The 23556-nt window shown below is 45.2% G+C and overlaps 1 protein-coding gene and 1 long non-coding RNA gene across 2 annotated transcripts in view; both read right to left on the minus strand.

Annotated features, from left to right (window-relative positions):
• LOC149336839 (uncharacterized) overlaps positions 1-10655 on the minus strand; it is a 75599-nt gene extending 64944 nt beyond the window's left edge. The window contains exon 1 of the mRNA XM_089554252.1: positions 10208-10655. Coding sequence (XP_089410378.1) covers positions 10208-10517 — 310 coding nt within the window. The 5' untranslated portion in view covers positions 10518-10655. The remainder of the gene's footprint in view (positions 1-10207) is intronic.
• A 1024-nt stretch (positions 10656-11679) lies between these two features.
• LOC149336840 (uncharacterized) lies at positions 11680-20775 on the minus strand. Its single transcript, XR_016284338.1, has 2 exons — positions 19994-20775; positions 11680-13044 (listed from the first exon to the last, which is right to left on the minus strand). It is a non-coding gene; the product is annotated as an uncharacterized LOC149336840 (long non-coding RNA).
• Positions 20776-23556: the final 2781 nt, after the last annotated feature.

Below are 23556 nucleotides of genomic sequence, written 5' to 3' on the forward strand. Positions count from 1 at the left end.
GCTTATACTCGTATGGTATGTATCCACCGCGGTGGCTCAGTGGTCAGGGCACTCGGCTGCTGACCCAAAAGATGCGGGTTCGATCCCGGCTACTGTGGTTGAATTTTGATAGAGGCAGAATTCTAGAGGCCCGTGAACTGTGCGGTGTCAGTGCATGCTAAAGAACCCCAGGTGGTTGTAATTTCCGGAGCCCTTCACTACGGCGTCTCTCATAGCCCGAGTCGCTTCGGGATGTTAAACCCCTATAAACCATAGACCATAAATGAGCTTACACTGGAATGTGTGCGTGCATGTATTGTTTGAGCTAATAGATGCAACAAAATCATGACAGTCACGAGCTGAGCCCCAAAATGTCTCACTGCCTTTACATACTGCAGGCATATACATGTGCCCTATACTTGCAAGATTTCATTGTTGTTTATATGCACTGTTAAAATGAGTCAGTGTGTTGGTGTGTCTGTGCAAAAACTAATATATGTCAAGTATATTTACAAAAACAATGCAGCAGCATTTATCATGACAATTAAAATAAGTTCTAAGCAGAGAATAGGCTCAGAGCAGGGAAAGTTTGTAGGCCGCTAAATCACCATTCCCTGATGACATTGCGATAGCATTGGGCTTTATACCTGAGTTTCACTGCTTCTAATCTCGCATAGTCTGTGCGGCTACATGGCAGCCTGTATTACTCCGCTAATCAATCACATCTGTGAATCACGCGCCAAACACGAAATCATCATACACAATCATTAACCCCTTACAGTGCTAGGATTAACGCCTTTAAATACTCATTTTTTCCACGCACCATTGAGGAGTGGAACAGGTGTCCGCCAGATCTCTTAACCAGAGCTGATTCTTTTGACTCTATGTTTTCTTCACAGCATTTAATTTGAGAGCCATTTATTTCTACGTTTACTTTTTGTATTTTGCATCTGAGCCTTGTATTTATTGCTGTATTTTGTGTTACAACTTGTATTTAACATTTTTCAATTTTGCTAAACCTGTTCTTTTTTGCATATATTATGTATTCGCCCCTCCTGCTTGGGCCTACTGTAGGCCTGCAGTATGTTCTAAATAAATAAATAAATAAATAAATAAAAGTTTTGATAAGGGGGCAGAGCTTACTGCAGTCTCATGTTGTATCCGACTAGAGTAAGTTTTTCTTTTGGTTTAGGATATTCTGTTGTTGTGTGCTGTCTTACATTTGTGCACTTACAATGAAAAAAGTGGTAATGAAATGGGCTCTAAAAATAAGAGACTGCATGGCGCGAGCTTTGACAGTTCATTTTCTGGTATTCGGTGCTTGCGTTTTTCCGATGAGACATGAGGCTTCTTTTTCCTTTTACCGATGCATTCAAGAGTTCCAGGAAACATCGCTCTGATAAATTTTTTTTCGCTTGGTGAGGTTTTAGGCTGAAAAATACAAATATACATGTTCCTTGAGTTGAGATGATCCATGATCTATATATTTTAAACAAAGTGCACAGGAGATAGATGCACCATTACACTTGGATAAAACTCGAGAATGAAGCAGCTTTGCCAAAGGACCTCTTCCAGCCAATGGCGTCGGTCGATTCTCATGACCCTGCTTGCGTGTCAATGAGGAGAGTGGCAGAAGAAAGGGGACAGTTCCCTTCCTCCATAGTCGGGGATAGTCCCTTCCAGGATTGTCACGGCATTTCCTGCCTTGTCACACTAGCAGGGTCATGAGAATCGGTTGATGCCATTGGCTGGAAGGGGGCCCTTTGATGGGGAAAACCGCTTCGTTCTTGGGGTCATAAGAATCAGCCAATGCCATCGGCCGGAAGAGGTCCTTTGATGGGGAAAAGCCATTTTATTCTTGGGGTCATGAGAATTGGCACATTCCATTGGCTGAAAGGGGGTCCTTTGATGGGGAAAAGCCGCTTCGTTCTAGGGGTCATGAGAATTGGCCACCGATGCCATTGGCTGGAAAGGGGTCCTTTGATGAGGAAAAGCCACTTCGTTCTAGGGGTCATGAGAATTGGCCACCGATGCCATTGGCTGGTAGGGGTCCTTTGATGAGGAAAAGCCGCTTCGTTCTAGGGGTCATGAGAATTGGCACACTCCATTGGCTGAAAGGGGGTCCTTTGATGGGGAAAAGCCACTTCGTTCTAGGGGTCATGAGAATCAGCCAATGCCATCGGCCGGAAGGGGTCCTTTGATGGGGAAAAGCCATTTTATTCTTGGGGTCAGGAGAATTGGCAAACTCCATTGGCTGAAAGGGGGTCCTTTGATGGGGAAAAGCCACTTCGTTCTAGGGGTCATGAGAATTGGCCACCGATGCCATTGGCTGGAAAGGGGTCCTTTGATGAGGAAAAGCCACTTCGTTCTAGGGGTCATGAGAATTGGCCACCGATGCCATTGGCTGGTAGGGGTCCTTTGATGAGGAAAAGCCGCTTCGTTCTAGGGGTCATGAGAATCAGCCAATGCCATCGGCCGGAAGGGGTCCTTTGATGGGGAAAAGCCACTTCGTTCTAGGGGTCATGAGAATTGGCCACCGATGCCATTGGCTGGTAGGGGTCCTTTGATGAGGAAAAGCCGCTTCGTTCTTGGGGTCATAAGAATCAGCCAATGCCATCGGCCGGAAGGGGTCCTTTGATGGGGAAAAGCCATTTTATTCTTGGGGTCATGAGAATTGGCACATTCCATTGGCTGAAAGGGGGTCCTTTGATGGGGAAAAGCCGCTTCGTTCTAGGGGTCATGAGAATTGGCCACCGATGCCATTGGCTGGAAAGGGGTCCTTTGATGAGGAAAAGCCACTTCGTTCTAGGGGTCATGAGAATTGGCCACCGATGCCATTGGCTGGTAGGGGTCCTTTGATGAGGAAAAGCCGCTTCGTTCTAGGGGTCATGAGAATTGGCACACTCCATTGGCTGAAAGGGGGTCCTTTGATGGGGAAAAGCCACTTCGTTCTAGGGGTCATGAGAATCAGCCAATGCCATCGGCCGGAAGGGGTCCTTTGATGGGGTAAAGCCATTTTATTCTTGGGGTCAGGAGAATTGGCACACTCCATTGGCTGAAAGGGGGTCCTTTGATGGGGAAAAGCCACTTCGTTCTAGGGGTCATGAGAATTGGCCACCGATGCCATTGGCTGGAAAGGGGTCCTTTGATGAGGAAAAGCCACTTCGTTCTAGGGGTCATGAGAATTGGCCACCGATGCTATTGGCTGGTAGGGGTCCTTTGATGAGGAAAAGCCGCTTCGTTCTAGGGGTCATGAGAATCAGCCAATGCCATCGGCCGGAAGGGGTCCTTTGATGGGGAAAAGCCACTTCGTTCTAGGGGTCATGAGAATTGGCCACCGATGCCATTGGCTGGTAGGGGTCCTTTGATGAGGAAAAGCCGCTTCGTTCTTGGGGTCATAAGAATCAGCCAATGCCATCGGCCGGAAGGGGTCCTTTGATGGGGAAAAGCCATTTTATTCTTGTGGTCATGAGAATTAGCACACTCCATTGGCTGAAAGGGGGTCCTTTGATGGGGAAAAGCCACTTCGTTCTAGGGGTCATGAGAATTGGCCGCCGATGCCATTGGCTGGTAGGGGTCCTTTGATGAGGAAAAGCCGCTTCGTTCTTGGGGTCATAAGAATCAGCCAATGACATCGGCCGGAAGGGGTCCTTTGATGGGGAAAAGCCATTTTATTCTTGGGGTCATGAGAATTGGCACACTCCATTGGCTGAAAGGGGGTCCTTTGATGGGGAAAAGCCACTTCGTTCTAGGGGTCATGAGAATTGGCCACCGATGCCATTGGCTGGAAAGGGGTCCTTTGATGAGGAAAAGCCACTTCGTTCTAGGGGTCATGAGAATTGGCCACCGATGCTATTGGCTGGTAGGGGTCCTTTGATGAGGAAAAGCCGCTTCGTTCTAGGGGTCATGAGAATCAGCCAATGCCATCGGCCGGAAGGGGTCCTTTGATGGGGAAAAGCCACTTCGTTCTAGGGGTCATGAGAATTGGCCACCGATGCCATTGGCTGGTAGGGGTCCTTTGATGAGGAAAAGCCGCTTCGTTCTTGGGGTCATAAGAATCAGCCAATGCCATCGGCCGGAAGGGGTCCTTTGATGGGGAAAAGCCATTTTATTCTTGTGGTCATGAGAATTGGCACACTCCATTGGCTGAAAGGGGGTCCTTTGATGGGGAAAAGCCACTTCGTTCTAGGGGTCATGAGAATTGGCCGCCGATGCCATTGGCTGGTAGGGGTCCTTTGATGAGGAAAAGCCGCTTCGTTCTTGGGGTCATAAGAATCAGCCAATGACATCGGCCGGAAGGGGTCCTTTGATGGGGAAAAGCCATTTTATTCTTGGGGTCATGAGAATTGGCACACTCCATTGGCTGAAAGGGGGTCCTTTGATGGGGAAAAGCCACTTCGTTCTAGGGGTCATGAGAATTGGCCACCGATGCCATTGGCTGGAAAGGGGTCCTTTGATGAGGAAAAGCCACTTCGTTCTAGGGGTCATGAGAATTGGCCACCGATGCTATTGGCTGGTAGGGGTCCTTTGATGAGGAAAAGCCGCTTCGTTCTAGGGGTCATGAGAATCAGCCAATGCCATCGGCCGGAAGGGGTCCTTTGATGGGGAAAAGCCACTTCGTTCTAGGGGTCATGAGAATTGGCCACCGATGCCATTGGCTGGTAGGGGTCCTTTGATGAGGAAAAGCCGCTTCGTTCTTGGGGTCATAAGAATCAGCCAATGCCATCGGCCGGAAGGGGTCCTTTGATGGGGAAAAGCCATTTTATTCTTGTGGTCATGAGAATTGGCACACTCCATTGGCTGAAAGGGGGTCCTTTGATGGGGAAAAGCCACTTCGTTCTAGGGGTCATGAGAATTGGCCGCCGATGCCATTGGCTGGTAGGGGTCCTTTGATGAGGAAAAGCCGCTTCGTTCTAGGGGTCATGACAATCAGCCAATGCCATCGGCCGGAAGGGGTCCTTTGATGGGGAAAAGCCATTTTATTCTTGGGGTCATGAGAATTGGCACACTCCATTGGCTGAAAGGGGGTCCTTTGATGGGGAAAAGCCACTTTGTTCTTGGGGTCATAAGAATCAGCCAATGCCATCGGCCGGAAGGGGTCCTTTGATGGGGAAAAGCCATTTTATTCTTGGGGTCATGAGAATTGGCACACTCCATTGGCTGAAAGGGGGTCCTTTGATGGGGAAAAGCCACTTCGTTCTAGGGGTCATGAGAATTGGCCGCCGATGCCATTGGCTGGAAAGGGGTCCTTTGATGAGGAAAAGCCGCATCATTCTAGGGGTCATGAGAATTGGCCGATGCCGTTGGCTGGAAGGGGTCCTTTGATGGGGAAAAGCTGCTTCGTTTTTGGGGATCATGAGAATTTGCCACCGATGCCATTGGCTGGTAGGGGTCCTTTGATGGGGAAAAGCCGCATCGTTCTAGGGGTCATGAGAATTGGCCGATGCCGTTGGCTGGAAGGGGTCCTTTGATGGGGAAAAGCTGCTTCGTTTTTGGGGATCATGAGAATTTGCCACCGATGCCATTGGCTGGTAGGGGTCCTTTGATGGGGAAAAGCTGCTTCATTATTCAGTTCATGAGAATCGGCCTACGCCATTGGCTGGAAAGGGATCCTTTGATGACGAAAAGCCACTTCGTTCTAGGGGTCATGAGAATTGGTCGCCGATGCCATTGGCTGGAAGGGGTCCTTTGATAGGGAAAATCCACTTCCTTCGAACCAAGCGGCTCTTCTCCATCAAAAGACCCCCTTCCAGCCCTGCTAGCATGACAACGCAGGGTTGTATCCTACTCATGGTGGGTGAACAGCGCAAAAAAGACAGTTTATAAAAACAAGGTAAGGCGCGAAAGCGTATTACATCCATAGTCTTGGAGAAAAATGCATCAGCAGTCCTTCCGTGACATTAAATGGCAAGGAAATTGGATATCGTGCCTCGCACGTCATAGGTCAACCAATGCACCCACAGACAAGGTAATTAAGTACCTAGGAAAGCATATTCCTCACCTTTATTCACAATTCTTGATGGAAGAAAATAAAAAATTGTAGCAATAGAGAAATAAAAGAAATGGTCCATATTCATACTCCTCTGCTTAGCAATTGCAGTTGCCATATGTACTAAAGTTGTTGCGTCCGCTTGTTTGTTGCTGTCTCAACATGACCTCAGCATTCTTAATGTGCAGTACATCTGAACATTTAACACACTACATGGTGCTAAACAATTCATTGCACAGCTACCTCATGAAAACCACCTTACAAAAACTGTTCGGAAAGTTGGCTTGACATTTTTTACAATACGAAAAGGGGAAAATAGTAAAGCAGACAGATGGCCATAAGACACAGATATAGGTTGCTTAACATGTGCTGTTGGGTTAGTTGTACTTACATACTTTTACGAAAAGGCACACCAGGCAAAAAAGACGACGTGAGAGACACATTCCTGCATGCATCTCTCGTGTGGTCTGCTTTATCTTTACTTATGCCTTTTCATAAAAACTCCCAAAAATCAGTCATTTAAGACAGGCAGTAGAGAGTAAGTGTGCACTGGGTGGCTTCTGCTTACCAACAAACTGATACTCTGGCGGATATCTTAGAAGCACGAAGATGACACTCATGCAGCAGACGAGGAAGCGAAAGTGGTTAGTGAGGATGGAGTCTGAAAAGTGACAATTCAGTCAGGAGTGCCACGCTTTGAATATGTTTCTGTCGAGTTTTGCTGTGGAAGTTTTGCAAAATATCAGTGCATTTGCCACACAGCCTGGCAGAAAGTATTTGGGCCTTTGTGAGGCCACTCCTGAAATTCACTGACCCAATGGCTTCCAGTTGGACGCAGTAGGAGTCGTCCATTGAATGAAAAGGCCACTTCTGCACTGTGCGTGTTGGAGAGGTCAGCAACCAACTTTAATAGACACAAATTTTCAAGTCGTTGCTCCTAGCTGAGCAGTCACTGTCCCAGCTACATCACTCCAGATCAATTCGGGTTGTTCTTCTACTGTGCGAGTCCTGTTCTGCCTGTAGAATATCCACAACAGTGTACTCCACATAAGACAGAAAGGTGACTGTGCTACAATGGGGATCCTGACCATACTTTATTTTTCCAAAATAAATTAACACAAATGCAACTTCAAACACTCTTGATGCTATGAAATCTTTATGATTGCACAACATCACTGTGTGCATTGTGAGAAAAGCCAACAACCAAGAGAACACGCCATCGCTAAAACTATGACTGCAGGATTTATTCTAAAACTTCTGCAACACAAGCGCTGCATAACCAATTGGATGTTTTAACTGTAGGATTTCGCCTGAACAGGAAAAAATTAACAAACAAATATCACTGAGAAAAAATACAAGAAGAAACGGCAGAGTAAAAACTCCTCAAAGAAGCATAAAGGAAAATCTGTCAGCAAGTGCAGCAGCTTCATTTTCGCCAGTAAAGTACAAGCAGCAGACGATAGGAAACATTGAAGCGTTCCCTCCTCAGAGTTAATAGTGACAAGACAGTGACCACCATGAATTTCCACCAGAACGCCAACAAATAAATACAAAGCATCATCTTAAGACAAGGATCATCTATCAAAAAACATGCCAGAGCCACATTTCCTGGAAAAATTGTTGTATGCAACAGAAAACAAAAAGGAACCTTTCTCCCATCTCATTTTAGAAAGGGAAGCATCTTGCACCAGTCAAGCATTCAAGGTACATACTGTGCACACACTGGCTGATTTTCCAGAACTGGCTTCTTAACATTCGATCGCTCTTACAAGCAAACAAGAGGCAGAAAGCAGGCTGCTTAAGATATTTGAAACCAAAACAAAACTATGATGCTAAACAAACACATCTAATGCAGTTGCACTCATTTCATGCGTGGAAAAGCAAGTTTCTTTGTACTTTGTACTCAAAACGGTTTCACCGCTCATACTTCCCTACAAATATTGCAACTCATATTGTTGTCATAATACCCTGCTGGATCTTTTCAATAAAGACATTGTGATGAAACTGGCAGACTCTTGCAATGCGCAATGTCCAACAATAAATGCTCCAATAAATGCTCAGAAAACACCCTGCAACGTATTTCAACAGCAAATGGCTTTAGATCGCACAAGCCAGTAATTCAATTAGTGCAGTTTAACCACTTTTTTTGGTAATTTGTAATGCAATGAATTACTTTTCCAGTCTAGTAATTTAGTAACGTAATGAATTACACTATGGCAGTAATTTTGCAGGAACAGTAATTAATTGCTTGCAAAATTACTTTCATTAAAATGCACTGCTACTCTTTGTGCCGGCAGAACTTTTCTCGAGGGCCCGGATCAGCACCTCGAAAGCAGGAATGATGTGCACCAAGAACTGCACAGGACTATGCCTCCGAGACCGCCGGCAACCTCTGTTGTTCCTTCATTGCCCTCGGGTGTTGGATGGGTAGGCGGGAGTTGGGATTCAAACAGGTAGCGTAGTCTGGGCCATAGCAGGGTAACGGGACCCAGGGCTGAGGTTACGTAGAAGAAAACAGGGAAGGCCTTCATACAGGGTATTTAAATCTTGTTAGACTTGAGACGTGGTGTTCAGAGACCAAGAGGACAGCCTGCCTCCTTTCTTGGGAGTCTCATTACATGCAGTGCTAACACAGAGTTGCTGTCCTGCCCTCTCAAATCTGGCAGCACTGGCATGCAGCAGGGGTAAGGGCCCCAACTATAGTCTAGATACTCCAGGCAGCATGTTCTTGGAATGTCCTTGCTGTCCCCAAGAGAAAAAAAAACAAACCGGGAGGGGGGGGGGGGGGAGAATGTTTCCAAAGTGACAACTCCGTACATGTGGCTCCACCAAGGGCCAAATTTACCACTGTCGCCAATTTATGATGACTGTTACGGAGGCTTGGCTGGTTTAGCATATGGTGCGCTCGGAAGAATTGGGACACTGTCACAGTGTTGTCGTAGAGGAAAAAAAAGTGACTGTGGCTCAGCTCACCTGAGCCTACAGAGTGAAAGCTGCTAAGCATGGTCAGACATGGTTTAGCTTTGGTTCATCTATTTTCGTAAGATGAAAGCGGGAGCAAATTGCTGCAGCGAGAGCAAATCACGTGATGCATAATATGCTACAAGTGCAAGAGAGAGCGTCCAGAGCAGCGGACATGACTACCAAGCGCAAGAGCAAATCATGTGACACATCACATGCCACAAGTGGCGAGGAGGAGCGGCCGAGCAGCAGTCAACACAGCGGCGGACCTGACTACCAGGCACGTAGCTATGGCGTCGATGATGAAGGAGATCGAGGCACCTGCCACGCGTGATTTTGCACATGCGGCGCGCCTCCCATTAGAGGTCAAATCCAAGAGCCAGATGACCTTCAGGTTCACCATGGCAGGAGCAGGGCTTTTAGCTCTAAAAAGAGGGCAAAAGCAGCATTCTTCCTCCTTTAAGTTTCGGTGCATTGCAGTTTTACCAGAGGTATACCAGAGCCCCGCACAAGTATATAGCAGTCGAGCATTTCACGAGCATCCTCCTAGCAGCAAGGTACAAGGCTCTGCTTGGGGCGCCGAGGGCAAGGCGGCGCCATGGCAGTTAAAAACTAGTCACAAGCGCCGTGGCACTCGAAAGGCTGCGTCGGCTAAGGTAACAGTGGTGCGTGTTATGCTCGTTGCCACGAGCGGGGTGCGGGAGGGAACCGGCAGAAATGCACTAGCACGAACGTTACTGAGAGCAGGCTCCCGCAGTCGATTCTTGGGACCACCGAGGCAATAAACAGCCTGCGTCAGAGACTTCAAACGGTGGAGACAACTTGCAGTACCCAGGTGTTATGTTCCCTGCTTGATTTTTAAGCACAGTGAAAGTGATGAGTGTTTGGCCATACTTATATTTCACTTTTGTTGGCGTGACCTTATCTTTGCAATGGCTCATGCAGTTGGCTGGGATGTAATTTGGCAGGAAGACTTAGGAGTGTGTGTGTCAAGAGAGGTTGTTTCTGTTACTCACATTCTTTTTATGCATGGAAACCAAAAAGTAATTTAAAAGTAATCTAATTACTTTTCGGAAATAATTGTAACATAATGTCTTTACTTTTTGCAAGCAGTAACTGGTTATGAATTTTAAAGGCATTAGGGCATTTTATAGGGAAGTAATAGCAATGTAATTTAATTCCTTTTCAAAAGTAATTTTACTACGTATGCTTTAGATGAATATACTGTGCTATCAGAGAACTTCACACACAGCCTGCAAAAAAAGAACTGCTACAGACTTGCCCTCGTGTGAGATCGCACATGTTGACGTAGGCCCGCCTTCTGTGCAAAGACAAGGGGACATAGATGGCATCGGAACGGCTTTTCACCTGTGTGGATGCGGAGGTGTTCTTTCAGGGTGCCCCTCTGTGTGAAGCGCTTGCCACAGTGATCGCAGTGGTACGGCTTCTCGCCCATGTGGATGCGAACATGATCGGTGAGGGTGGCCCTGTGTGTGAAGCGCTTGCCGCAGTGATCACACTGGTACGGCTTCTCACCCATGTGGCTACGAACGTGGTCTTTCAGGGTGGTCCTCTGTGTGAAGCTCATATTGCAATGATTACACTGGTATGGCTTCTCGCCCGTATGGATGCGGAGGTGCGCCGCAAGGTTGTTTGCGGCTGCAAACGCCTTGCTGCAATGGCTGCACTGGTAAGGACGCTCTCCAGTGTGGATCCTCTGGTGTCTCTTGAAGTGAGTGACATACACTGTAGCATAGCCACACTCGGGGCACGAAAAGCGCTTTTCGCATCGTTCCGTATTTTGTTGTGGAGACGAGGTGCAGCTACTCTTAGCTGTGACCAAACCTGCGCAAAGAAACAATGCATAGATCTCCTTAGATATGAAGGGTATGCCTCAATCAATCCATTGACAACAGCTGGCCTATGTCTCTATGTGAGCTAATGCTCAAACTCAAGCTGTTCAGATATAGTCAAAATCATCAAAGAGCCAAGCCCCGCTTAAGACCACGCAGATTTAAAATAAAAGGTGCTCTCTTTTAAACTAGGCATGTATTTCTTAACAAAATGACGGATTCTAGACCACACCACTGAAACACACTGTTCCTTTTGTAGCTAAGCAGAGCAAAAAACAACAAGCATTACATGCTGTTGCATGACTTTGTCAGTGAATAGCATGACCTATTACAAAAAGAGAAGTATGCATTCATTACTGGCTAGTTCACTGGCACTAACCTGCCCATAGTGCAAGGCTACATTGCAAGCACACAATTTTTTTTAGCAGCACTTCCCTCAAAGCACACCAGAACACACAAGAATCTGCAAAACACGATTAGAATTTCAGCTGCTGCTGTCGTTCATGCACTCTGTGACGCAGCCTTCTCAACACCGTACTTGGAAAAAAAAAAACAACAGAAAAAGTGAGGCGTAAATTAAAGTGACAACTATAACAAAGCAGTAATGTGAGACCTAGCAGATATGAAATAGTCTTAACAGATATAGCAAGTGAAAACTGGCTCTTATTTGGAGACAAAACAAGCATAGATGTCAACCTCATCAGCGAGAAGAGCATTTCTATATAATTATTGCTACAGAAGGTTTCATAAAGAGTAATATGGTATAACTGCAGGGGTTTCAGTGACAGAGTTTCATCTATCCAATAAATGCCTAAAATAACTCAAAGTCATGGCATACACGAAGATACTAAACAGTGCAACAATCAATACAAAACCTGACAAGGGCCTAGAGAGAGGTTAGAGACCACAATAAAAACTGTTGACTTTATTACAAGGCAGGAACCAAGCATAGTAAATAAAAATACAGATAGGAAACGCAGGAACTGAACAATCACTGCCAAGGGGAAGCCATTAAATAAAACATCATTGTTTCGCTGTAGTAACAAACTAAAACCGATGCAATACTTTTGGAAATAAACACATTTTCTCCCGCATTTTGCAATAGCTTTAAAATGCAAAGACAGATATTTAGCCACTTGAAAACATTATAAAAAAAACAACAAGCACAGGTAGAAACATCAAACAATGGCAACTTCAAACTAGGCTCATGCATAACGCAAGCTTTCAGGTACAGAATCTCTGTAGTGCCCTTCAATTTGTGTTAGCATCATGTAGTAATTAATGCTGTCAGTGTTTGAAACAATGCTAATTAGTCTAACATCACAGTCACTATTTCCATCATTACTACCAGGTGTTATCTGATCTAGTTTACGCACCTAAGCAAACTATGCACTGACCTCACCAGGTCCATCATGCCTTACCTGAGCATTAAAAATGCATCTCGCGCATTCAGATTAAGTTAGCACTTGAAAGCAGCTCAATGAACCTAGATTATTAGAGCACTCAAGAAGTAGCTGCTTAAACAACTATTGCAGGTATTTAATAATGAATGTACAAACAATCTTTACCAAAATTAACGTCTTGTACAGGTACTATGCAGGATAAAAGAAAGTGAAACTGCACTGCTGCTTTGCCCACAGCTTGGCACACAGCTTCTCAGTCTTGACTCAGTCATGAGCACCACAACTCACATCATCTAAATAAAATCCAGACATCATGATGACAATGTTGGACAAGTACACCCCCAAGGATGAAACGGGCATACCAACAGCAGCATATCAATAGTGGAGTGCTGGGCCATGAGACGAGGCAATGATGCAGTCAAACATGCTCTAATGCATTCCACAGTTCTGAGTCCCCTGATGTTACCTGTTAACCTGACCTCAGTGGCCATCTCGTTACACATTCTGTCTTTGGCATATACAAACACCTCCATGACAATGTGTGAAGTTGCATTTCAGCGAAGATCAGGGACACTTTAAGGAGCAGTTCAAATGTTGCAAGGATAGAAGAACCAAGATATGCCTGCAGAGGGACTTCTGTGAACAAAAAAGTAAAAGTATGCACACGCTTGTTGAACAGAAAGCAAACACAAGTTTGTGGCAACTGCCTGCAAACTTGTAGGGCATATTACAGTGAATGTTCACACAGTCTTTGACACAATATGCTGCAGCATGGTGAGAAGGCAGGCAACAATGTGTTGGTAACTGCCGCAGAACTGACTTGCACATCATCAGAAATGTCAGGAGGGGGACTTTTCACCTGAAAATCAAACAGAACGATAAGAGAAGATACATCACCTGCAGGCAGAGCTCCCGAACATCTTTTCTCCAAATGGTTTTATTTTAGGCTTTTGCAACACACACAAGAGAATCTGAGATGCCTAGGCTGCTTGGTACAATTAGAGTATACAGCTGCCAAAAAAGGGACGAATACCTAGAGTGTTCGCTGGAGAATTTAGATTCGCTCTGTTTCTCACTCACACTTGCTATTCAGGAGAGGCACTTCGAACATAGGCAAGAATGACAAACGTTAAGCAAGGTGCAGGAAGAGAGGAAAAGCAATGAAAAACACTGCATAGCAACCACCTTCTCACAGCAACTTAATATAAATGCATGCATCACACAGAGAGCTAGCTTTCATAGTGCCGATCTTTAAACACGATTAAAGCTACACACTGCTTGCATATGAAAAATAGTCTTCCATTTTACTCAGCTAAGTATGCTATGAAGAGTTACAAAAGAATCGAAGGACGAGAAATCACTGGCTTCCCAAATCCAACGTCGTCTATGACGCAGGTTATCAAAAATGGTTGTGTCATCTTGCTGTTATTATCACCCAGGTGTAATATTTTAAGTCTTCTCCTCTCATTGCATTCAGCATAAATCAGTGGTTCCAACCAAAGAAACTGACTTTGTGTTCACATATTAATATAACCTAGTTTTGAACACCATGACGATTACTGCAGAAGTGCTACCTGGAAAGTCTCCCAGCACTTCGCAAACAGCTTTGTTTCAAGATGGTTCAATAAAGTGGGCCACGTGAGGCAAGTCGTAGTACGAGTACACTGAGTGGCTTCTCCCCAGCAAAGCAATACACTGCACATGAGCGAGTATAAGAACTGTGCTCTGAAGAACTTAATGCAACCTCATCTATACACACCAATAAAACAGCTACTCCGAACTCTCTTTTAAATTAGAAATAACTGCAGATGCACAAAATTACAGCATGCAAGTGAGACAGCACAGAACCAAATTAGCTGGTCACCACAAAGTGCTGAGGCTGCAAGTATTTGGCGGAGGCTTGCGCAATAAAGCTGCAAACTCAATGTCACTAAGAAGCTAGTTGGAGAGATGAAATTGTGCGACGAAAAGGGAATAACTACCATTATGGCCATAAAGAGAGTTTCAGAAAAACTATGGTTTCATTTTAATTAGTCAGAAAAGCAAACACAACAACAGACATTAATAAGGCAGCAAAAACTCATTGGCATCCACCCAAGCGCAGCCATATGGCTACAAAGGAAAGCTATACAGCTTTCTTAGAAACTTCGCAGTTAAAGAAAAATTCGTCCTGGTCCAGGTTTCACACCCGGGACCACTGCTTCACCGGAGCAGTCGCTCTACCTACTGAGATAACCAGAACTGGAATGGAAGCTCATAGTAGGGCGAAAGCGAACTGATCAATAACTTGAAGTGGGAACAGTGTTGGTCAAATGTTGAGGGAAATCCCCGAAGGTGGAGTAGATTTGTAATAAGGGAGTAATTACTCATTGACATCCACCCAAGCGCAGCCATACGGCTACAAAGGAAAGCTATACAGCTTTCTCAGAAACTTCGCAGTAAAAGAAAAATTCGTCCTGGTCCGGGGTTCGAACCCTACCATAAGCTTCCTGTCCTGGTTAGCTCAGTTGGCAGAGCGACTGCTCCAGTGAAGCAGTGGTCCCAGGTTCGAACCCTGAACCAGGACGAATTTTTCGTTACGTGAGAAGTTTCTGAGAAAGCTGTAGAGCTTTCCTTTGTAGCCGTATGGCTGTGCTTGGGTGGATGCCAATGAGTACAGAAGAGCCAGGTTCCGGGCTAGTTGGTAATGCATTTAAAAGGAAGAAACAGCGCGAAGAAACACGGACACATGAAGAAACCAGCGCTTGTGCGCATGCCATTTTTCTGGCATTCTGGTCTACATACATTAAACCATTAAGCTGGTCCACATACATTCTGGTCCGCATACATTAAACCCGGGAGTCGCTGCTCAACTACATTTCCGCCTAATCTGTACGATAGATTATAACCCAGATTACTTTCTTCTAGCCTTCTTTCCATAGCCTTCTTTCCCTTATTGCAAATCTACTCCACCTTGTGGGATTCCCCTAAACGTCTCCACAGCAATTAACCAAAGTTTGTAAATCTTCCTGGCTATCTGCTAACAGTACAATATCGTCCGCATACATTAAACCCGGGAGTCGCTGCTCAACTACATTTCCGCCTAATCTGTACGATAGATTATAACCCAGATTACTTTCTTCTAGCCTTCTTTCCATAGCCTTCTTTCCCTTATTACAAATCTACTCCACCTCGTGGGATTCCGCTAAACATTTGACCAACAACAAGCATGGAAGTAATCTTTCGCTGTACTGCAAGGCATCAAGGAAAGCAAGGCAGTCAGGACAGGCAAAGCAAAAAGAAACATAGCATTCCATTAAGCTAGTCAACAAATAGGATATAAGTGAGTAACAATGGCTTGGCTGCAAGTTACTCAACAACTGCTGAAGTGGACACTTCAACTCTGTAGCAAATTTGAGATTGGTTTTCGACCTGAAAAACAGACAAAAAGAAAATGCATCACCTCTTCCCATGACTTCCTTTCATCCTTTGTTTTCTATTTTGTTTCCATATTTCGTGACAAAAATATAGACCAGAATGAAGTAAGATGAGATGGCTCGGTGCAAATGCCGTAGCAAAACGCGAGGAGATGACCCCAGCATCTGCTAAAGTGCTCAGACCCTAGTGACAAACTTCAAGCATAAAAATATAGAGGATTAATTCAGCAACCGTTCAAAGGGTCATACACCTGTGCTCTCTACAAAGACTACATTCACATGAAAATTGCGCAAGTTGGCAAAACAAATATTTCATAACCACACTCGAGGAGCACAGAAGAGACGGCAAACCCCGAAAACCTCTTCAGATTCACAATCAGCTGCATAGTTAGAAAAAAAAGAAGAACGAATAAAATGTCTCTCCCACTCAACAGATGCAGTGGATGAGCTACTGCAAACCACTTGCTTCATTATTCTTGCTTAAGCATACTAGATGAGACGAGTAACAAACACAAGTGTGGCACATGAAAAAATTAAAGGCGCAAGAAAGTACCAGCTGGAAACCCCTATGAGCAAATATATACCAGGTGTCCCAGCTAAATGTAACCAAGCTTTTAAAAAACACGGGATGTCTTAAGCCGTCCGAAACCAAATGAGGGTTGTTTAGGGTCACGTGACCTAGTCTGCAGTATTTTTTCATTCTTCAAGGTTGAGTGATTAGCTAAGCTTAATTAACTAACTTTTTACTTATTGACTTGAGGAACAAAGTGTCAATGGAAAAGTTGTAGATCGCTTTAAGAAACAGCTTACTGAGACATTTGCAGCAAAGTAATAATTACGTAAAGTAGTTTTTTTACCAGCCTTTAACCATAACTCGCACAATAAGAAAAAGCTTCCACATGACAACTGTGCCACTTCAACGTCCCAAGACGCCCCTTAAAGAATAAAATCCATTTTTTTCTGAAGTCCTCTCCTTCATGAGACTTTGGGTGCACATTGGGGCAGAGAAGTGAGCGAGCAGCTGGTCACGTGATAACTTTCTTTTAAGGCCAATAAATGAAGCTACCTAAATCGTAACTTGACGGAAACAGCACTACTAGCGGTTTTTTGAGGCGATCTAAAACTTTTTCATTGACACTTTCTTTCTGAAGTCAATAATTACAAAGTTAGCTAATTAATATTAACTAATTAATTAACTTTGAAGAGCGAAAAAACTACTCAAGACTAGGCCACACGACTATGAACAACCCTCAGTTGGTTTCACTGGACTAGGACACTTCGCATTTTTTATAAGTTTGGCTATAAGGTGAAAAAAATCATGACGAAAATTACAATGAACCATCAAGACAGCCATGTATGAAAATGAGCTTTAGATACTTATACGGCATTAAATGAACACATTACAACACATTCATGAAAATGGATGTGGCTACAAAACAAACTAGACAAAAAGCACCACAAATGTGGGCCAAGGAATCATGCATCGTAAACCTGAAGAAGAGAATGTCCAAAATTATCACAAAACTAGAAAAAGCTTTGCTGTCCTGTATTCTATGCCTGGAAAGGCAACCTACTGTTCTAAGTGTGCTCATACACATGTCCCAACAAAAATATCTGAGCAACGTCTAGCTAACTGTCACAGTTCAATACATAGCTGTATCGTTACCCTTGGCTTAAAAGAATGACAGGTGAAGTGTCCTGCTGTGACCATATACCAGATGCCAAGATCACCAGACACACTTCTTTATTGAATGTGGCTTCTAACGTACACACTAAATATAAAGCTTTTTGACTTCCTGCATCATAGCAACACAAACAGCATTTTAATTTAGAGTCAACTTTTGATGTGTTGTGATCAAAAGAGAAAAAAACTAGTGCAAATTATGCAGGGTTAAAACAATCTGGAGGCTTTTTAGGTTTATGGGGGTTTTAACATCTCAAAACGACTCAGGCTATGAGGGATGCTGTAGTGAAGGGCTCCGCAAATTTCGACAGCCTGGGGATCTTCAACATGCACTGACATCGCACAGTACAGGGTCTCTAGAATTTCGCCTCCATCGAAATTCGACCGCCGTGGCCGAGATCGAACCCCCGTCTTTTGGGTCAGCAGCCGAGCGCCATAACCACTGAGCCACCATGGCAGGCGGAGAGGCTTTTTAATTTGGTACAAATGATGCTGACAGGATCAAATGCTTTAGTTCGAATTGAAGAGAGTTCACTGTATGCACTATACAAACAACTTTGGTGCAAGCTTTCAAATTTTTTCATTTTTTCATCTTCATAATTCATAATCTTAGAAAGAGCACACCTCAGCTGTGCCAATATATGCCTCCTTAGCTGCACAGCGGCTCTGCTGCAGTTGCATTCTGCTGCTGAGAGCAGGCTTTAAAGTCTGACTTTTGGCTACTGCAGCCATACTTCAGTGGAGGCAAAGATGGGAATATGGTCTTAAAAGAGAGATTTCAGTGCACCCTAAAGATGACGATGAGAATGAACAAATACCATGCACAAGGCAGCCTTTGTGCTGTCTTCTCTTCGTATGCGAAGGTTTCATCTCTTTGTGAACACTAGCCTGCAGCAAGCCCAACTGTCATTTCTGTTGCCCCTTATGAAGTCATTCTTGTTTGGCTGTAATTTGGCTGTTTTCTACTCATGTGGTACAAGTGCTGGCTACGTGGTTCCAGTTCTTGTGGCAAGAGGCAGCTATGGACACTCCTATCATCATGTACAACACAACTGATCTGCTTCGAAAAAATAACCCCCAAAATCAAAGTGCTCCCAAACAACACGCTGGTGTCCAAAAAGCGCGGTACACACATTTTTCTACGATCTTTTCACTGCCCCAAGAGTCTGAATGAATGCTCCCTGCCTTCAGCAACCTCGTGAGGGCTATTAAGATGACTGAGGTAACTTAAGGTCAGTTCCATGTATATATAAACCTTATGACCCAAACTACGACAAAATTCTGTTGCTCTGAGTATACCTCGGTTACACAAAAAACTGACCCCATCAAAGCAGCCCCTTCCCCTAGCACTCTTTTAAAGGAGGCTGATTTGTGCAAACACAATAGCCAATCCCAAGCTTGCGCTAACTCTTTGCTACAAATGACTGGCAATCACACTTGCTGGAAACGCAACTGCAAACCATTCATACCTGACAGAAATGCAAAACGACCAGCGCGAAAGACAAAAAACGATACACAGATCGTTGATCTAATGTAAATAACGAGTTATATTTATATTATATAGTTATCATTACATGGAGAAGTGCTCTTTTGGCGTAAATAATAAGATCATGCCAACTTCATCACCGGCAAAGGAGGACCGAAACGCAAACATATTTTCGGGTTTGCAGCGCGTTTTATCGACCTCTGGACCATGTTATCATCCGCCAATAAGAAATAATGTCAAAGCTTTCTAGAAGTTGTAGCAACTAAAATAATATGAGGAGAAACAGGAGCTTCTCATAATGCAGGTGAAGCAACTGTTAGCGGCATATACCGTGTTCTGCAACTTTATCGGCACATGTTTGAAAAATTCTCCCGCCACAACCGTTGGCTCGTTTGTGGTGAAACCGCGCACAAAGCTTCCTTATTGTTGTCCGTTTTAAGGCATAGTAAGTATAAAAGTGGTACTTGCTAGGTTTGGTCACGCGAGATGCGAAACAAGAAGCACCCGTGTTGAGATCGAGCCGCCGTCATCGAATTTCTGCCGAAAGATACTTGTGGCGCCATCTGGCATCGCTGAAGGAAAGCGCCGCGACGGAAGCGCCGAGGCGAGCGCTGCAACGAGCGCGGCGGCTTGCTTTGAATTATACTTTGAATGCGTCGTTCGGGCCATGTCGTCTGCTTAAGCGCGTGAAATATTTTTCGGCCAACGCATTTTGAAAACTATCGCAAACAAATTAAATGACTTGACGGTGATTTACCAATAAAAGATATGTTCTCCATTGTCTCGTCGTATTTCTGCCGTCTGCTTTCGCGGCGCTTTCCTTCAGCGATGCCAGATGACGCCATAAGTATCTTTCGGCAGAAATTCGATGACGGTGGCTCGATCTCAACACGGGTGCTTCTTGTTTCGCATCTCGCGTGACAAAACCTAGTAAGTACCACTTTTATACTTACTATGCCTTAAAACGGACAACAATAAGGAAGCTTTGTGCGCGGTTTCACCACAAACGAGCCAACGGTTGCGGCGGGAGAATTTTTCAAACCTGTGCCGATAAAGTTGCAGAACACGGTATCTGGCGGGTTTTGAAGCGTAAGACCGTCAGACGTTTCAGGGCCAAAGCTATGCGATAACTAACGATTCTATAACATCTCAGAGACGCATTCATTCGGACAAACACGCAGGAGAAACAAAAAAGTCGGCAGAGACACTCAAGACTGCTCACGTGTGTGAAAGCGCAAGTCCACCCGCTCACTTCATGAACGCAGTCGCCGAGCGATGCGGCGTGATGTAATCCGACGCCACGCAGCTGGCAATTGTTATACCTCTGCATGGCTCTACGTAGCCGCCGCCGCGCCCCTCTCCCACAACAGCTGCTGCATCACGTCGCATTCGGATGCGCCGGGGGTCATTCTCAACTTCACATTTCACAGATTCCTGGGTGTCCTCATCCCACTCCTCGCGCAGTGGTGCAGCGGTGGGCAACTTCCCTGCGATGGCAGGATCACACACGCGAGAAAATGCAGGTGCACAGTCCGCCGCTGAAGTGCTTCGAAGTTTGCGCGCGTTTACGAGGATTGGTCAAATACTATGTGGCGCTGCTCGTGACGTTGCATGTGCACTTGCCACTCTTCGGCGTGGTGTCAGTGCATTCGGATACAAAGGGAATAGTCAATAAATCATCACCTGAAGCACAGAGCTGTTCAACTGTGCGTATATCCGTTCCGCCAAAGCCACAGAGCACGCCAAAAAAAAAAAAACACAGCCAAAACAAAACAATCGCGAAGGCACTGTCGTTGTAGACAAAGTCACTCCGGCGTTTTAGATGGTCAGGTAAATGGTTTATTACAAAAACAAAAACGTGCACTTAATGAAATATTGTATTATACTGAATCGAAAGGATCGCTCTTTACATCGCCTACGTTAGTCGCGCCAATCGCGACGCGTGCTCAGCTGCTGCCGCGGCGGCGAGCCAACGTTAGACACCCTACATGACCCTACCAACTTGCTCATGAGGCTACCGTGGAGGAATAAGTGATTTATAATTGAGTTTTTTTTTTTTTTCCACTCTAATTGGATGGCAGGCGCCCGGGCCGGATTATCCTAAAGCCCCTCAATGAAGCAAAAGTAGCGAAAAGCTTTCGAACTTTCCTACACTCCTCCTCTCCTAGCGCCCGCCGCATCCTTCCTCCATGGCCCGCCGGAAAATAAAGATAATAAAGCCTCTCATTGGCTGAGGCGCCGTGGTCACGTGTTAGCGCGCGCTTTTTGCATGGAGGAAGAAGTTTTTTTACCTCCATGCATGCCTCCATGGCTTTTTGGCTTCGCAGCAGACGCCGGCGCCATTCTCGGGGTAGAAATCGCGCGATCGTTTTCATTTGGTGCAACACAGTTTTGGCGGGAGCGTTTCCTCAGCTTTGATGGTGTCTTCGCGCTGCGGCGACGCCGAGCTTTTGTTGCGCTTGCGGGTGCAGCAACCAAGGAGGCAGTGGGAAAGGTTTTTCGTCATTCCGCCCACAAAAAGCAATGCGGCTCGCCGAAAGGTTTGGGATCGGCAGGGAAAGCATTGAGGGAAAGCATGCGAGTGCCGCTCTGCACTTGTCAGTCGCGTTTTTTTTTTTTTTTCGGAGCATTTGGTGTGAAGCGCGTGCGACTGCAGTCTTTCTTCGCAGTTAATGCTTTTTGGCATGGTTGTAGATGGATTCGTTCGCTCGCGGGCTACGAAAGCCTTGCTTTTCGTTGTCTTATCCCCGCCGTTCACGCTGCTGGCTCTGCTAGGCTCTGCAGGCGTAGTTTTGATGTAGCGCGCGTTACGTGGCCTATTCTTGGTTGCGTGGTTGAAGTCGGACTCGTTCGTGGGCTGAACTCAAAACTTGCGCTTCATGTTGTTTGAACTCGGCTGTTTACGCTGCTCGCGGTGCAGGTCTAGCTTTCATGTTGCAAGCATCGCTGGACGTGTTTGTTTTGTTGCAGTTGTACTCCTTCGCTCGCGATCTCGATACCAAAGGGGCGGTTCTCGCTGTTGAAGCCCCCGCTGTTCATGTGTCTCGTGGTGCCAGACTAGCGTTCATGCTACGCGCACTGCTGACCGTATTTGTCCTGGCAGGGTTCATACCAAAATCGGTCGTTACTGTGCCTAGGCATAGTAACCGAACTATCGCTTGAATACTCGATATCTGCGTGGATAATACCTGAGAATGCATGCGAGGACCTCCGTCAAACATAGCTGCCTACATTTTTTTTTGTGTTTTCAATTTTCGCGTGATGCAACTTCCTAAACGAACAACGTTTTGCTTCGAACAGGACTGAGTGAACTCGAGGTTTTGTTTTTCGGCTCGAATTTTTTTTTCGCGCTGCTTCGAATGAAAGCGATTAATGAACTGCGGCAGTCCAGACTGCTGCGCATTATGCTTGGCAATTAAACGAGGGAAGGCAATGTCATCTTATAAGCCATTATTGCGTATGCTGACCCAAGATGACAATCACTTAAACAAACAACATTCTAGTGAATCGTGCAGCGCAGTAGCTGCGCGCAATGCAGTAGTTAAAAGCCTTTTTTGATTGCTGTTACTCAACCCAAGCAATTAACTCTACATCAAAATTTTTCTGGTCACAACCGCGTTACAGTGCGCAACTAGGGCTTCGTATTCACCTAGGTATTTACTAACAAACAGCAAGGGGCTACCGTCAGTCGTTTCCTTTTAACGTTAGCCTGCGAGGTGTCCGAGATATATAGCAACTCCGAAATAATCGCTAAGCTTTTCTGCACTAAAAAAAATTCAAACTGAGATGAGTAGGCGCCTACGCAGAGCCGATTGCACGAGCAAACGCGCTTTTGAGAGAATTATGTATTATGGCAGCATTACACCGCCATCCATGCATATAAAGCCTAGGCCACATGTCTAATCGTATGTCGTACCACTTCCTATTGCCGGGGTTAATTTTTGATTAAGATTGGGCAAAAGACGCCGGTCGAAAAACAACATTCCGAGGATGTTCACTGCTGTGCCTCGAGCTCGCTCGCGCATGCCATGTCCACCGTGTGCACCGCAATCAAAGCGATCGCGGTACAAAAAGATCCGGTAAAGCAGTGCAACAAAGATCGGAGCAGTTGTCTGAGTATACTTATAATTTTTTTAATCTCCGATACCATGATCGCATTGCGGGAGAATCGAAGGCAGAAAATGCAAACAATTGATTCGAGCGCGCGGTCCACTGCGCGCCAAGCGGGAGCGTTGAGAAACAACACTCTGAGGATATTAGAGAGTTTTAGTATAGCGTTAGCGTGATAGCGGACCTAAGGGAAATTACGTTAGCGTGCCGCAAGCAACTTATCCCCACAGACAGTTTTAGTATAGCATTTTGAAAACGTTAAACGCCATTTGCTTGACATGGATGCGAATGGTCCTTCTAAAATGGTCGACACGGCCGCTAACTTGCCAAATTATAATATTTCCGAGTTTTTTATACGAATTATTAGTGCAGTGTTCATTTTCGTCTGCAAAATGACCCCGAAATTACAATAACATGAAATAAAAACGTAAAACAGTGGCGCCATCTAGTAATGGCGCTGTTAACTACAAGCCGTTGTAGCAAGAATATTTGCCATCACATGACGTCTAATATTAAAAAAACTTATGTAAATAAATATAAACTCTTTTTACATAATTTAAGTCCATAAAACATCGCGAAAAACCTTCAAATCTATTTTTGTCTCCTTCCAGACGTTCTTGCTAGGTTTCTGCTGCGTTTCGGGCCGTTGCAGACGGTAGCAGTGCAGCTTGAGTT

The sequence above is a fragment of the Amblyomma mixtum genome, chromosome 7, assembly GCF_055824585.1.
Source record: "Amblyomma mixtum isolate Tamu chromosome 7, ASM5582458v1, whole genome shotgun sequence".
NCBI lineage: Eukaryota > Metazoa > Arthropoda > Arachnida > Ixodida > Ixodidae > Amblyomma > Amblyomma mixtum.